Source organism: Calonectris borealis, chromosome 1 (assembly GCF_964195595.1).
Source record: "Calonectris borealis chromosome 1, bCalBor7.hap1.2, whole genome shotgun sequence".
NCBI lineage: Eukaryota > Metazoa > Chordata > Aves > Procellariiformes > Procellariidae > Calonectris > Calonectris borealis.
The window spans coordinates 131,189,624-131,202,891 of record NC_134312.1 but is presented as its reverse complement, the minus strand read 5'-3'; the positions used below and the strand labels follow the sequence as shown (position 1 = coordinate 131,202,891).

Sequence of the window (13,268 nt, the reverse complement as noted above, 5' to 3'; positions counted from 1 at the left end):
TGGAGATCTAAGTGAGAAAAAATAAATACACACCTATACATACACAGGGAAAATTTTTGAGGAAAGTTTTGGTTAAAACTGGTAGTGTGGGCCCAAAGCTAGATAGAAAACCAATGAGATTTTATGCTGAAAGTACTGTTCCTGTTTTAGTGAGGCTATGCGTTAGATGGCAAAAGAACTTTAATTTATATAAAACTTCAGTGAGGCATGAGAAAGGGATAGTTCATAGTTGGTGGTCTCTGACAAGAGAACTGGAAGTAATAGAGGAGTAAAAGTGGATAGGGAGATACTGAAAATCAAGAGGGGAAAAAAGTTGTAGAGGAAAGAAAATGAAGAGTAGAAATGTGAAGACAGAACAGGACGTCTGAGGAATGATATGCAGATATTCTGTTGAAGAAAGTAAAGTAAAAATGTATGAAGAAAGAAAAATGCCAGTGGGGACCTTTTTAGCAAGCCAGTAGGTGGGTGAACGTGTATTGGAACTGAGGTTTATTGTTGAAGGTACACGCTGTTTTGAGATGTTGCACTTCTGTCCTCTTAGAATAGAGTTAAGAAATGTGGAGCAACTTGATATTTGGTACTATATTAAGACAATATATCAAGTGCAATTTCAAGCTTTTGTATGTGGGTAAGACATAGCCTGTGTGTAGAAAAATTGTACCTTTTCCTTTGAAAGAAATCAGGCTATAGAAAATGTAGGCATATTGTGGGGAAGGGTATAAATAAACACTTGCCCATTTGTGTGTGTTTTTCCTGAACATACACACATAGAGCTCTGGTCTGCAGTCACAGTTCTCCCGCCCCTCCCTGGTTGGGGGGGTGAGGGGGGAGAAAAAAAAACTATGCCTTTGCAAGGCACCTTTTTTATAAAGCGATTTCCATATTCTGTCTAAGTGACTGTCTCTTATCTTTTGCTAGTGGATCCCTACTCTGAAATCCCTTGTTTGCTTAATTTATGTGAGAGGCTAGATGGAGTAGCTGCCCTAGTAAAACAGGCTGGAGGCAGTTATCTGCAAGGTCACGTTCAGTCCCACACTTCTCTGCCCTGCTTAATTTTGTTAGGGAGTTGGATATACCAAGCTGTAAATCCTGAAGAAGCCAATGGGTGAATCTTAATTTTAATAGTAGCTCATAGTTACTACTGTGTACTTAATTTCACCATTAATGATATCTGATGAGTCTTTAAAATGTATATGCAAACACAAAGTGTGTAATGTTACTTGTTTTAAAACTTAAGAATTATACACTTCTAGATGGAAGTTAAATTTGTCCATAGTTATTAAGGTGTTGCATTTGGTTTTAATGTTGGTGCATTCACAGATCAAAAGTGAAGTGAACAAGCTCTATAAATTGTTGGAAATCGATATTGATGGAGTCTTTAAGTCCTTGCTACTGTTAAAGAAGAAGAAATATGCTGCTCTGACTGTGGAACCAACAGGAGATGGGAAATATGTAACTAAACAAGAACTGAAAGGATTGGATATAGTCCGAAGAGACTGGTGTGATCTTGCAAAAGAGACTGGAAAGTGAGTTTCTTTGTGGCATTGTCCTCTTTGTTTTGTTTTAAATAGCACATGCTTCATAAACATTTGAAATCATGTGGCTGTTTCCTGAACAGTGCAGATTGGTGACTAACATCTGTGTTAGGGCATCTTAACTGATTTTTGTAGGAGATAGTGACAACATTACTTTTTGGCATTGGTAACAGATACTACTTGTGCAAGTCCAAATGTCTCTAATTTCACTATCGGTTTTTGCATTTCCTGTGGAAGCTGTGCATTTGAGTTGTCGCAGTTCTGTATGTGCAGTTTAATAAATGACAGCTGAAATCTTGTGAAAATGGTAGGTGCTGTCAGCGTTTGGAGTCATAGATTTTAGGTCAGATTGTTTTTCAAAGATGGTTAAAGAAGCTGATGGTCAGCTCTTTCAGCATCCTCTAATAAAGCGGGAAGTGCACCAGATGAGATTCTTCTGATACTTCATTATGATGGATATTGGATTGATGATTTATTAGTTGTCATTGCACAGGGCATTTTCGTACTGAAACTCAATAGAGATAATACATTTAGCACTGTAGAAAGAAAACTGGAGTGGGTGGAGAGGTGGTCATTTGGGCGCTGACTCAACTTACATTGCGTACTGCCTCTTGAAAACTTAAATAAATTGTGGTCCAAATGTATCCAAAAATGAATACTTTTTTACATCTGTAAAAATACACCACACACTTGCTTACTGTTCTTAAGACTTGCATTTTCTAAGAAAAGATGCATCATAATAGAAGCAAATTTTTCCAAGTTAGGAATGTATTAGTAATTAAAGCTATACAAATGTTTGAGAGTGTTCTTTAGTGACTAACTCTTCTGCAGCTGGCAGATCTTCCAACTACATTTTACAGAAATAGGCAAGACTTTGCTTACTTGATGTGTTCTCTTGTCCCCCATCTTAAGATACCTGCTATGGAATAATAAATGGCAAAATGACATGGGAGCAGAAAATAGAAACCCATTGCACTTAACAATTCCAAATCACTGTTTAACATTAGAACTATTTACAATAATTTGCTTTTAGTAAAATAAGTAAATAAATAAAACACAACATGAAATATCCTGGCAAATTTCTATAAATTTTGCATCAGACTTCATCCTCAGGCTCTTTAATCTCTAGAAGTAACCCAGTGGAAGAAAGGACTGTGTTTACTGTAATGATTTTGCTTTGCATGTGTTAAGCTTTTCTTCATTTCTGAACTGTTTTTACAGCTATATAATCGGTCAGATTCTTTCTGATCAGCCCCGAGACATAATCGTGGAAAATATTCAAAGGCGGCTTATACAAATTGGAGAAAACGTGATCAATGGTCAGATCCCAGTAAACCAGTTTGAAATAAACAAGGTAAATGATGTCTCAGCTCTTTTCTGTCTCAGAACTTTACTGTTCCTGAATATATTGACTGCTGATAAAAATCTTTTTAATCCTTATGATGCTGTGAAATATCAGGAGTTTTATTAGATACTGAATTGCGTGGAACATACTGCAAAGATCCTATGATATGAGAAAAAATACCTTGTGGGGCTGGAGGCCAGTCTTGCTTCCTCAGAATAGTAACTTTGTGTCTTGTCCCATCCTGCTGTCTTCCCCACTGATTCTGCACTTTGAGAATGACATGATAGCTCATGCTTTCAGGAGAAGTTTTCTCCTAAATTGTCATTTTATATTTCAGGTTTAAAATACATCAACTGAAGAATGCAATGGAAAAGAATCAAATGGTCTGTTTTCTAGAAAACCCATATAAAAGCATACTATTGTTAGTTTATTTCCCTTCAAAGCTCTGTGGAAGAAAGCTAATAGTCATTTTGAGATCTCATTCAAGACTTCCCTGCAGCAAGAAGTAAAATACTCTGCTTTAGCTACAGGAGTGTTAGCAAACAGCATTGTGGTTTTGGTTTCTTTTTATGAATCCTCAATTAAACCAGTATTTTTAACTCCAAAAAGCTCCGCCCCCCTCTGCCCCGCCCCCACCCCACCCCCCCACCCCCCCCCACCCCCGCTAGGAGGGTGTTTCACTAATGAATTGGATAGTACTCTTGGCTCTAGTAGCCCCTCTCATGGCTCTAATAGAAGAGATTTCCCAAATTTGCTCCACCCAAAGTCTCTTTCTTTTGCCAGCCGAACATCTGTCTGCTCTATAAGACTGTGTTAATCAATCAGTTAAGAAATGTGTTCAGGTTGTCATATGAGTGTTAGAGAAATCAGTGATTTTTATGGTTTACTTAAAAAAAAGACTGTTCTGATGCAAATATTCTAAGACTACTTAGTATCCCAGTAAAAGATATATATGGAATAATTTTCACTTTAAATGCTGAGTGTTCCTCTGTTTTACTACTGTGGAAAAAAAAAATAATGTATTTCACTATTAAATCAAATGTAAAAGTTGTTTCTAAGAATTGGGATGATGGTAAATATTTAAACATAGCATTTTATTTTATGTAAAGGAAAAACTCATTGTGGAATCTCAGTAGTATTAGATACATGGAAATGTTTAAATCCAGTTGTATCCTCATGCTACAGAGCTTGTTAAATACACTTAACTATTTGATATTCAGATTTGGTGAATTGGTGTAGTGGTAAAAGGGTAATCTCTGCCTGTATTTTTGTATTTTGTGTAATGTTTTCATCTTCAATTTAGTTTAGTTTTAAAACAACTGCATTATATCTGTAACTGTTTTGAAGTGTTGTGCTTTTAATGTATTGCATTTTTCAGACAATAATTGTAAAAGTATCTTCTAATTTTATTAATAGTAACATTTTTAAAGTATGAAGGACTGGTACCTAGACCTTAATGTCTGGAAAATACCTTCATTACAATTTTTTCATCTTACTTTTTTGTGTTGCAAATGTACTTGTGAATAGTAGATGAATGAACATAGCTACTATGTAATCTTGTCTTTTAAAGTTCTGAGTTGTCCGTCACTGAAGTAAAATACTTTTCTCATAGTTATGTTTCTGTTTCCTCCTTTGATCTCTTAGGCATTGACAAAAGATCCACAGGATTATCCTGACAAAAAAAGCTTGCCACATGTGCATGTTGCCATGTGGATAAACTCTCAAGGAGGCCGAAAGGTGAAGGCAGGAGACACAGTGTCATATATCATTTGTCAGGTAAAAATGTCTTTATTTATAGCTAAATACTAGGTATTGTTTTGAGAGATGGCAAAGAAAACTAACTCAACTCCTGGAAAAAATGTTTTGGCATTTCTTTGTGAGGTTATGTTATAGTTTAAAATAGTCAGTTTTCTGTACTAAATTTAGTTTTATAGAGCCAGAAAGAACCACTGTGATCAGCTTAGCTCATCTGACTATTTCCATATAGTGGCTGATAAAATTTCCCTGAATTAATTTCTGTTTGGAAGTAGAACTTACTTTTAAGGAAAATATCCAGTCTTTGTTTTGAGGAGAAGGAAATTCTGGTGGTGAAGAACCTGTCATTCTTGGAAAGCTAATTGGTGGTGGTGGTTAAATAGTGTCATTGTTATTTCCAGTCTCAACCTGTGTCTTTTGAGTTCAGTCACTGGATCTGGCAGTACCTCTGTGGGATAGACTGGGGAATTTGAGAAACTTTCTGTTTTCAGGTGTTTATCCTATAAACGCTTATCATTATCGCACAAATATATACTCCACTTTGGATTTGCTATTTAAAAAAAAAAAGTTGGATTAGATGGACCAAGGGATCTCTTATGCCAAAATGATGGACTTGGCAATGTGACTTCTACAGTGGACCACTATTTCAGCTCCTTCATCGTTAAAAAATGAAAGATTTTTTATTTACTTGAGAGTTCTTAGCCTGGCATGACGAAGCTGCCAAGACTTACAAGAGCTGAGCTATGGGTACAGCTGAGCAATGGCACAATACAAAAGAAGAATGTACTTGTTGAAAGAAGGGAACTGAAGGAATTGCATTGTAATTATTTTTGCAAAGCAGCTGGATGAGCTGAATAGTCCTAAATTAATTTTGTTCTGAATACTAAGTTGTCTGAAAGGAGTAGGAGGGACCAATGGCTTGCAGTCTGTCTTTATTAGTGATGGGTTTTCAGTCCATGGTTGCTGACCCTATTGAAGCCAGTAGCTCATCTTAACTGAAAAATGAAGGTGTCATATATTAATGCATTGGTTTTATTTTGCTGTAAAAAAGGCAAAAAAGAGACTGTACTTAGCAAAAAAATAAGCTGTGGTACCCCTCCTCCCCCCATCCTCTAAGGTTTACTTATGTTACTGGATGCTTGCTAAAATACTACTTTAAGTTCTGCTCTAAGATTTTTGAGACACATTAAAAATAAAATTTCCTAGTGTAGTTGTGGACTAGGAATACGATTCTGCAGACTGAATGAGTTACATTTTCCAGAAGAGTACCATCTTCTTAGAGCTGATACTTAATTTCTCCATGAATACTGTTTTCATTTTAATTATTGCCTTCCCAAATTGAATTGTTTTCTCCTTATCTTCCTCTCCCAAGTTGGAGAAGAATGTAATGTATACTCTAACCTCTGAGTGGTGTTTCTCTCTTGGCTTGAGATGTCACCATGTGTTTCTTTCAGTATTTCCAAATATTTCAGAATTTCCTCTTTCAAATAGATATTATTGCCTCTGTCATTTATCTGCATGCCAATGAATGATGGTCCATTCTCTGACCATTCATTCTATTTGTTTCTTTATAGAATCGAAGAATATAAATTTCCTAGCAAAACAGATACAGTTTTGATATCCATGACTTAGAATTTGCTTGTTGCGCAAAATGATAATGCTAGTTTAGTACAAAGTGAATCCAAAATGCATGCCCTCCGCGTATTTTTAACTGGGCTGATGGTTACAATGTGTTTTCATTGTGCATTTCAGAATTGACAGATGGGACTGTTTACTCTGTCTACTCTTACTGATTTGCACGTGTAGGCTGCAATAATACAAGCTGGATTTACATTCTTGAACTTGCTAGTTGATGCCAGCATCAGCAATGCAATTTTTTTTTACTACTGCTGGATTTGTATTGGATGCAAAAGAGAGTGATTGTGTAACAATTTTGTGTTAAAATAATGCATAATATTTGAAGCATAATCCTTTGTATAGACTGAATGTGGATTTTACTTTTTTCACACTTTGTTTTGTATGTGTCTCCTGTCTTAGGATGGATCAGATCTCAGTGCCAGCCAGCGAGCATATGCTCCGGAACAGTTGCAAAAGCAAGACAATCTTGCTATTGATACTCAGTACTACCTGTCACAGCAAATACATCCAGTAGTTGCTAGAATATGTGAGCCCATAGAGGGAATTGATTCAGTTCTTATTGCAACGTGGTTAGGTAAGTCTTCTAAATTCAGTTTATTTAGAGAATTACAAGAGACAAAGTGAGAAGTTTTAATGTATGTTTCTTAACAGAAATGCTTCCCCAAATCAGTCTTTTTACAGTGAATAATAGCTTGTGTTACACAGTCTGTGGAAAGCAGCTTGGATTGTAAGTGTATTTCTATGACTTTTGCAGAATACCATTTTTCAGAAGATGCTCATTAACATGAATTTGATCTTATAATCCTTGTTCAGAGCTGCAAAAATTTACTGTTCATAAATGACAGTACTATTGCATGTCTTCTGAGATTTTCTCAAGTTACTAAATTAGTTCTGGAGCATGCATCCAGAACTAGCATCTTTCCAGATGAGAAACCCTAGCATCTCTAGCATCTTCCCAGGGAGAAAGCATCATGAAAGGATACAAAATGAATGGATACAAATGAAAGGATACAAATTTTTAGTAGGGTGTAAGTGAAGACTTTTGTTTGCTGGAACTGACCTGGTGGATAACAGAAACATAAAACCTCAGTAACAGTCTTGCCTGCTCCATATGGAGAAACAAAGTGACCAAAAAAAAAAAAGTGCTATAAAAAATATGACTAATGCTAGTGACCCACAGAATCACCAGTTTTTATTCAAATGAGCAACAGGGAATTGCTCATTAGAGTTGTTCTTCCTCGTAAGAGGATGTCAAAGGAATTGGAATTAGAGATTTTTCTGCCCCACTCTGCCTCTGCCTTCTCTATTCCCTAGGCTTCTTACTTAGAAAGAAGTATAGATGTTGAAAAATTGTTAAAAGTTTTATCAGGTCTCTTTCCATGAAAATACAATGCTGTGTGTGTAATCCTTTTAGTGTTGTTTCCTCCCTAAAAGTGATTCACCAACAGGCATGATTGATATTCTTGATAAACAAAAATTTTGTGATTTGTATCCCATATCTAGTTCATTATTTTTAAAACTGTTAATCAAGGACACGGAAAAAGTTGCTAATCTTCCTGGCTGCTGAGTTCTTGACAAGACTGTCCTCTCCCACAAGAAAACTTTTTTAGAGAGTTGCACTATGTCAGTTTAATAATCTCTTATTTGATGCTATGTCCATGTCTACAGGAAGTTCAGACCTGCAGAAATGATTTTGTTGAGAATTTTGGAACGCTCAAAGGAAGAGTTAGTCCTCAGCATTTTGTGTTTAGGTAATGGCCAAGGTCCAGGATTTGGTCACTTAAAACCACCCGGCAGCATGTTGCCTTCAGGACCATTCACCTGGGACACTGCATCTCTGTAGCTTCCTTACTAACAGCAGGTTCTGCTCATGGTGAGCTTGCAGTTTGCACTTAAAATGTGTGTAAGTTCGTTCCTGTCTTACAGGAATTTTGCTTGTTCTGGGAGGCTGCGAGGGTATTTCTTGGAGGCATTTGATGTTGCAGTGTGTCCTCAACAGCTCTGGTGCTTTGAGGAGGTGTCAGCCCTGCTTCACACATGCAGGCTGACCATACAAATCATTCTGTTTATGTGGCAGGGCCTTGGTATACAACTTCCCCTTGATGTCAGGGTGGAGTATGTGGTATGCCTGACTGAAAAGATCAAGCACTCTTGGTTAGGTTGAAGTGGTTTAAAATAGGCAGTAAACTTGTACTTCATTTAGGTAAAGACAGGAAAGATTTCTGAAGCTAATTGGTTTTATTTGGCAAAAATTGTTAGTCTTGTAGAGTTAAGCTCAAATTCAGAGTTGTTCCTTATTCACAACTGGCTCCCTTCAGGCACCTAAATTAAGTGCCCAGATTTTAAGAACTGTGTGCCACTTGATAGCATCTTTTTTTGCAAATACCTGTGCTGCTTTTTGTGCAATAGTACGTTCAAGATGAAAATTTCTTTTATGGTCTGTAATAGCATCATGCAGCTGAGAGTTTATTAATAGTCCACAATTGTCAGTCTGAAAACCTGTATGTATCTATTACAATCTTGGATCTGAAATGTGTTCAGTTTGACCTTGCTGTGCTGTAAAAATATTATCTCCTTCTCCAGCTTCGTTTCCCTGAGAATGCTTAAATTGAGCTTGGGGGTAAAGTCAGGTCTTTTTCAAAACTTTTGCTCTACTTAGGTCTTTATATACAGCACTTAATCAGAGTTGTACATAAATTGTTGCAAGCTGAAGTTATCTTACAGCTTTTTTTTAACAGTACTGGAGGGATAGTCAAGTGGTTTTGTTTCAAAGAAATGGAAGATAGTTTACAACATACAAAAGTGTACAAGATACTTGAGCCCAGTTTGCTAAAACAAGCAAACATGAAAACGGTTTACTGTTCTGTGTTGCTAAGTTGGGCTTTTTTGCTTAGTATTTTCATCATGTTACACATCCAAATTCCTGTCATTTTTCCTGTCTTGTTGCAAAAGAGCATATTTTTCTGTTCTGAAGAAGAAAGCTGGCTTTCTGGAGGATATCTAAGTGTCATATCTGTGGACCAAAACTTGGTTGCGTTCTCATTGTGTGTGTCTTCCTCTGCCTGATCTGATCTATTGTGTTATGCAGGGTATGTGTCTGCATAGGGAGAATGGCTGTAGAAAAAAGATCTCAGTTTCGTATTTAATGGAATCTCTTTATAAGGTGAATGTTTCATTGATATGTCACCGCATTAGTCCGAGTAGATAAAATTGAGCTCTGCTTAGGGAAGTGTGGCTCATATCAAAACAGCGAAAGTTCTTTGTTTTCTGTCTGTGCTCAAAGCAAGTTATTTTAAGCTATTTTAGATGCTGAAGAACAAAAGCAAATAACCACACCTAAAAATTGCAGAGAACTCCTTAAATATCATATTTATTCACTATGGAATCAAGCTGAAAATTGCCTTTTGTTTTCGGACATTTTGGGAGGTCTGCCTAGCTTTTGAGAGGTGGAAATTTATTGTTCCTAAAAATGAGACCCTCATGGGCATACTCCTGCATTCACTCTCTTTTTCCTGAAGTTCTCAAGAAAAAGCAGTGACAAGATGAGGATTGTCAGGGTTTCTGAAACTAAGTAAAGTGTGCAATCTGATCAGTAATATCATTCAATGAATCTGATCTTCTTAAATGCTTGGAGACCTTACTTCAGCCTGAAGATACCTATAGCTTTTAAACGAAAAGAACTGTATTGGCAGAACAATTCTCTTAACGTATTTAAAGTACGGGCTTTTTTTGTTGATACTTAAGTACTGCTCCTTGTCTCAAAGAAAAATCACATCTTATTTCTGTGTTGTCAAAAGTATCTAAACATTATGGAAGCAGAGTCATTTAACCATGAGATTTTTGTAGCTGTTACTGCATAACATAATTTTCTCTAAATTATGGAAGTTGCTGACTGCTGTCTTAGGCTGTGTCATGGTCTTCTGAAAGAGATGCGTGCTGCTGCCTTACAGGTGGATGTGCACGTTGGTGCCCTGCAGATTGCTTGGCATTTGGGCATTTCTTAGGAAGGCTATCTAATTTCAGGGAGTCATTACTGGGTCCTGATGAGGCTTGTCATTAAGAGTACTTCCCAGTACGGGTTCCTCCTTCCACGCAGCGTCTGCATGTTGGCTGCTCCTCGCAAGGAAACCCACCACCACCTTGAAGATGCTTTTTTTTTTTTTTTTTTTTTTTTTGTCTTCCTAGAGAGTCATTTAATAGGTGCCTTTAGTCGAGTATTTAGCAGCTACTCGGGCTGACTCTCCTGACAGAAGCCAGGAGAGTTGTGCTCTCCTTGTGGCACGCAGGAATTACATCAGGTTCTGTCTTGGTTTTCTCACATTAGGGAGTGAAGCGAGAGGAGAATGATGGAAATTAAGATTAAAGTAATGACGAAACTTCACGACAATACAGTAATAAACCCCGAAGTGGAACAATTTTGCTGTTTGTGCTCTAGCTGGGTTTTTTTTGAGATGCCCTAGACCTGCTCAGACACAGAGACTCGCTGAAGTGCGTCGCGTGTTCTAACTGCGCAAGAGGCCGTTTTAAGGACCCCATGCAGAAAGCACGCTCGCTTTGCAGCGCAGGAGAATCTCAGAAAAATAAAAAAGCCCGCGTTTCCGAAGGGCAGAGGCCTTGGCCGCCCGGGGTTAGATTCAGAGGGCGGGTGGGCCCGGGCCCGGGCCCGGCCCCGCCGCGTCGCCCTGACTGAAATGCGCGGCCGTGGCCTCGCGGTGGCAGCACCGGATGCCGTTTCCCTGCCTCTCACAAAATGTCTACCGGGCAGAGGTACAGGCGGGGAAACTTTCCGTGCTTCCCGACTGACCTGCGGCTGAAATACGAAATCCAGGGAAAAGCCCTCGGGTTTTGTTCAGCGGTCCGCGGGGAAACCGGCCGGCGTCCTGCCAAGCGGCTGCCCGGCGGCGGAGGCTCTGGGGCGGCCCTGCCTTGCTGCCTGCCGCGCCGCTCTTCCCTGGCGAGGGTGCAGGCACGGCGGTAGCGGTGTGCGTGGAAGGACGTGTAAAAACGATCTGCAGAAATGTTATTTTTAAAATACTGCGATGAGTAAAATTTATTTGACCTTTTTTCAGTTTCTTGAGTGACCTCTTTTGCTTGCTAGTTAGTGAATCTTTAATAATTCTATTAAATAACTCAGGAACAAGTCCTGGAACTTGCTTTTATTATTTACTTTTGTCACGCTAGGTTCATCTGCGTATTTTTAATGTTACATTTCTTGGTCATGCATGCAATCTTGCAGTTTTGGTGAGGTCAGAAAGCTTACCTGTGGTACAGGTAGTTTAATGATAGCCCTGAAGATTTCCATGTCACAGTAAGTCAAAGTCCCTTTGATTTTTCCTGATGTCATGGAAAAAAAAGAAGAGTTCAAAGAAGTTCACCGATTGGTCTCATCCTATTCATTTAAAAATTACCAAAACCAGATACTTCCCCCGCCCCGCCCCCCTCCCCCCCCCCATCAGATAGTCCCTGTTGTGTTCACCAAGTAGGGTAATATGACCAGTGTGACCTGGTCCAAGAGGATACCAGTTAGTGTGCTGAAATGGATTAATTGAACCAACTAACTGTTCTTGAAAGGAGATAATAGATAAAATAGGTCCCAATTCCACAAGATAATTAAGGCAGGCATGTTCTTTAAAAGCCTGATTTGTAGTCCCTTTGATTTCTCTGGGACTGTTTGCACACCAAAAGTTAGATGTACACTTGAATCATCACAATATTTTTCCTGTTGTTTTCTCCAGCCAAAACAGCTAAAAAAGTTCAGAGATAGGTGTGATTTAAATTCTTCTAATGAATAACTTTTTTTCTTTGTCCTGTTAAATTATTACCAAATGTCCAGATGCTTAGTTGCTGTCATTGGTTTTGACTTAATATTGGAAAACTGCAGTTGTCTGAAGACCAGAATTTATCTCCTTTTATCTTTTATTTAGTGAACTACTTTGCTCTATATTTGCCTTTTGGGAAGCAACCAAAGATAGATTTCTAGCTGAACTTTAATGGCATCTGTATCAGAAAGTCACAACGATGTTTTTTCATTCCACTTCTGAACTCAGAGTAAACTGAGAATTTTTGTTTGTATTCACCATTACTATCTTAGATCCAACCTGCTGCATACTTAGTTGATTTTTTGCAAAATCTTACTACTAAACTCAAGTCCCCTTTCTAAACCTTTTGTATACTACCTGTGTGTTGCAGAACATACTTTTTTTTCTAAAACAGCACATATATTACCAACCCTTTAAAAAAACAAACAAACAAAAAAAACAAACCTCAAACAAAACCCCACAGTCTTTTTTGGGGGGTACCATATGTATTAGACTGTAAAATAAGCTATTAGCAATGTTTTTTGCTTTGTTTGCTCTTCCTTTTAATGAATAGTAGAGAACTCTATTAAAAGTTTAAGAACCTCTTGGAGGTGAATTGTTACTTATGCATTGACATTTGTTTCTTTTGATAAAATTAAGATTGGGAAGATTGGTTAAATTTTAGTGAAACCCCTATTCTATCAAGAACTAATCAAGCTTATTTGGCAATGGAATTTTTCCTTGTCCTTAAGTTTGTTTTATGACTGCAAAATAAAAATTCAGAATAGCGATAGTAAAGTCACACATACCAAATCTTTTATGTAAAGACAATCTATATTTGCATGTGTAACACAACTGTTTTATATGTGCAAGAATATTTGTCTAGTTTAACTGAATATTGTTCCCAAACATTGTCTTTAAGTCTCCCGGTACTGTGCAGTAAGGTTAAGAAGAACTGTAAAATCCAGCTTCACTTTCTATTTGTAATCTTTTTTTGCTCTTCCTATAGTAATTATTACATTTGTTACTGAAGTTTACACAAGATATGGGTTAATACATGATAATCTGTTACTTGGCTTAATTGGTCTCTGTTAAAAATATTTTTTAAAGTGCTTCTCTTTGATCTTTTCTTCTTAATAATAAAGTAAGACATAGTTTTCTGAACGTTTTCTTCTACATGCTCATTCGATTAATTTT

General features: G+C 37.5%; 1 protein-coding gene across 1 annotated transcript in view; it reads left to right on the top strand.

Annotated features, from left to right (window-relative positions):
- The window catches only part of POLA1 (DNA polymerase alpha 1, catalytic subunit), a 208,113-nt gene that overhangs the window by 79,060 nt on the left and 115,785 nt on the right, over nt 1-13,268 (top strand). Inside the window, exons 29-32 of the mRNA XM_075174683.1 lie at nt 1,321-1,526; nt 2,757-2,889; nt 4,525-4,656; nt 6,673-6,847. Coding sequence (XP_075030784.1) covers nt 1,321-1,526; nt 2,757-2,889; nt 4,525-4,656; nt 6,673-6,847 — 646 coding nt within the window. The remainder of the gene's footprint in view (nt 1-1,320; nt 1,527-2,756; nt 2,890-4,524; nt 4,657-6,672; nt 6,848-13,268) is intronic.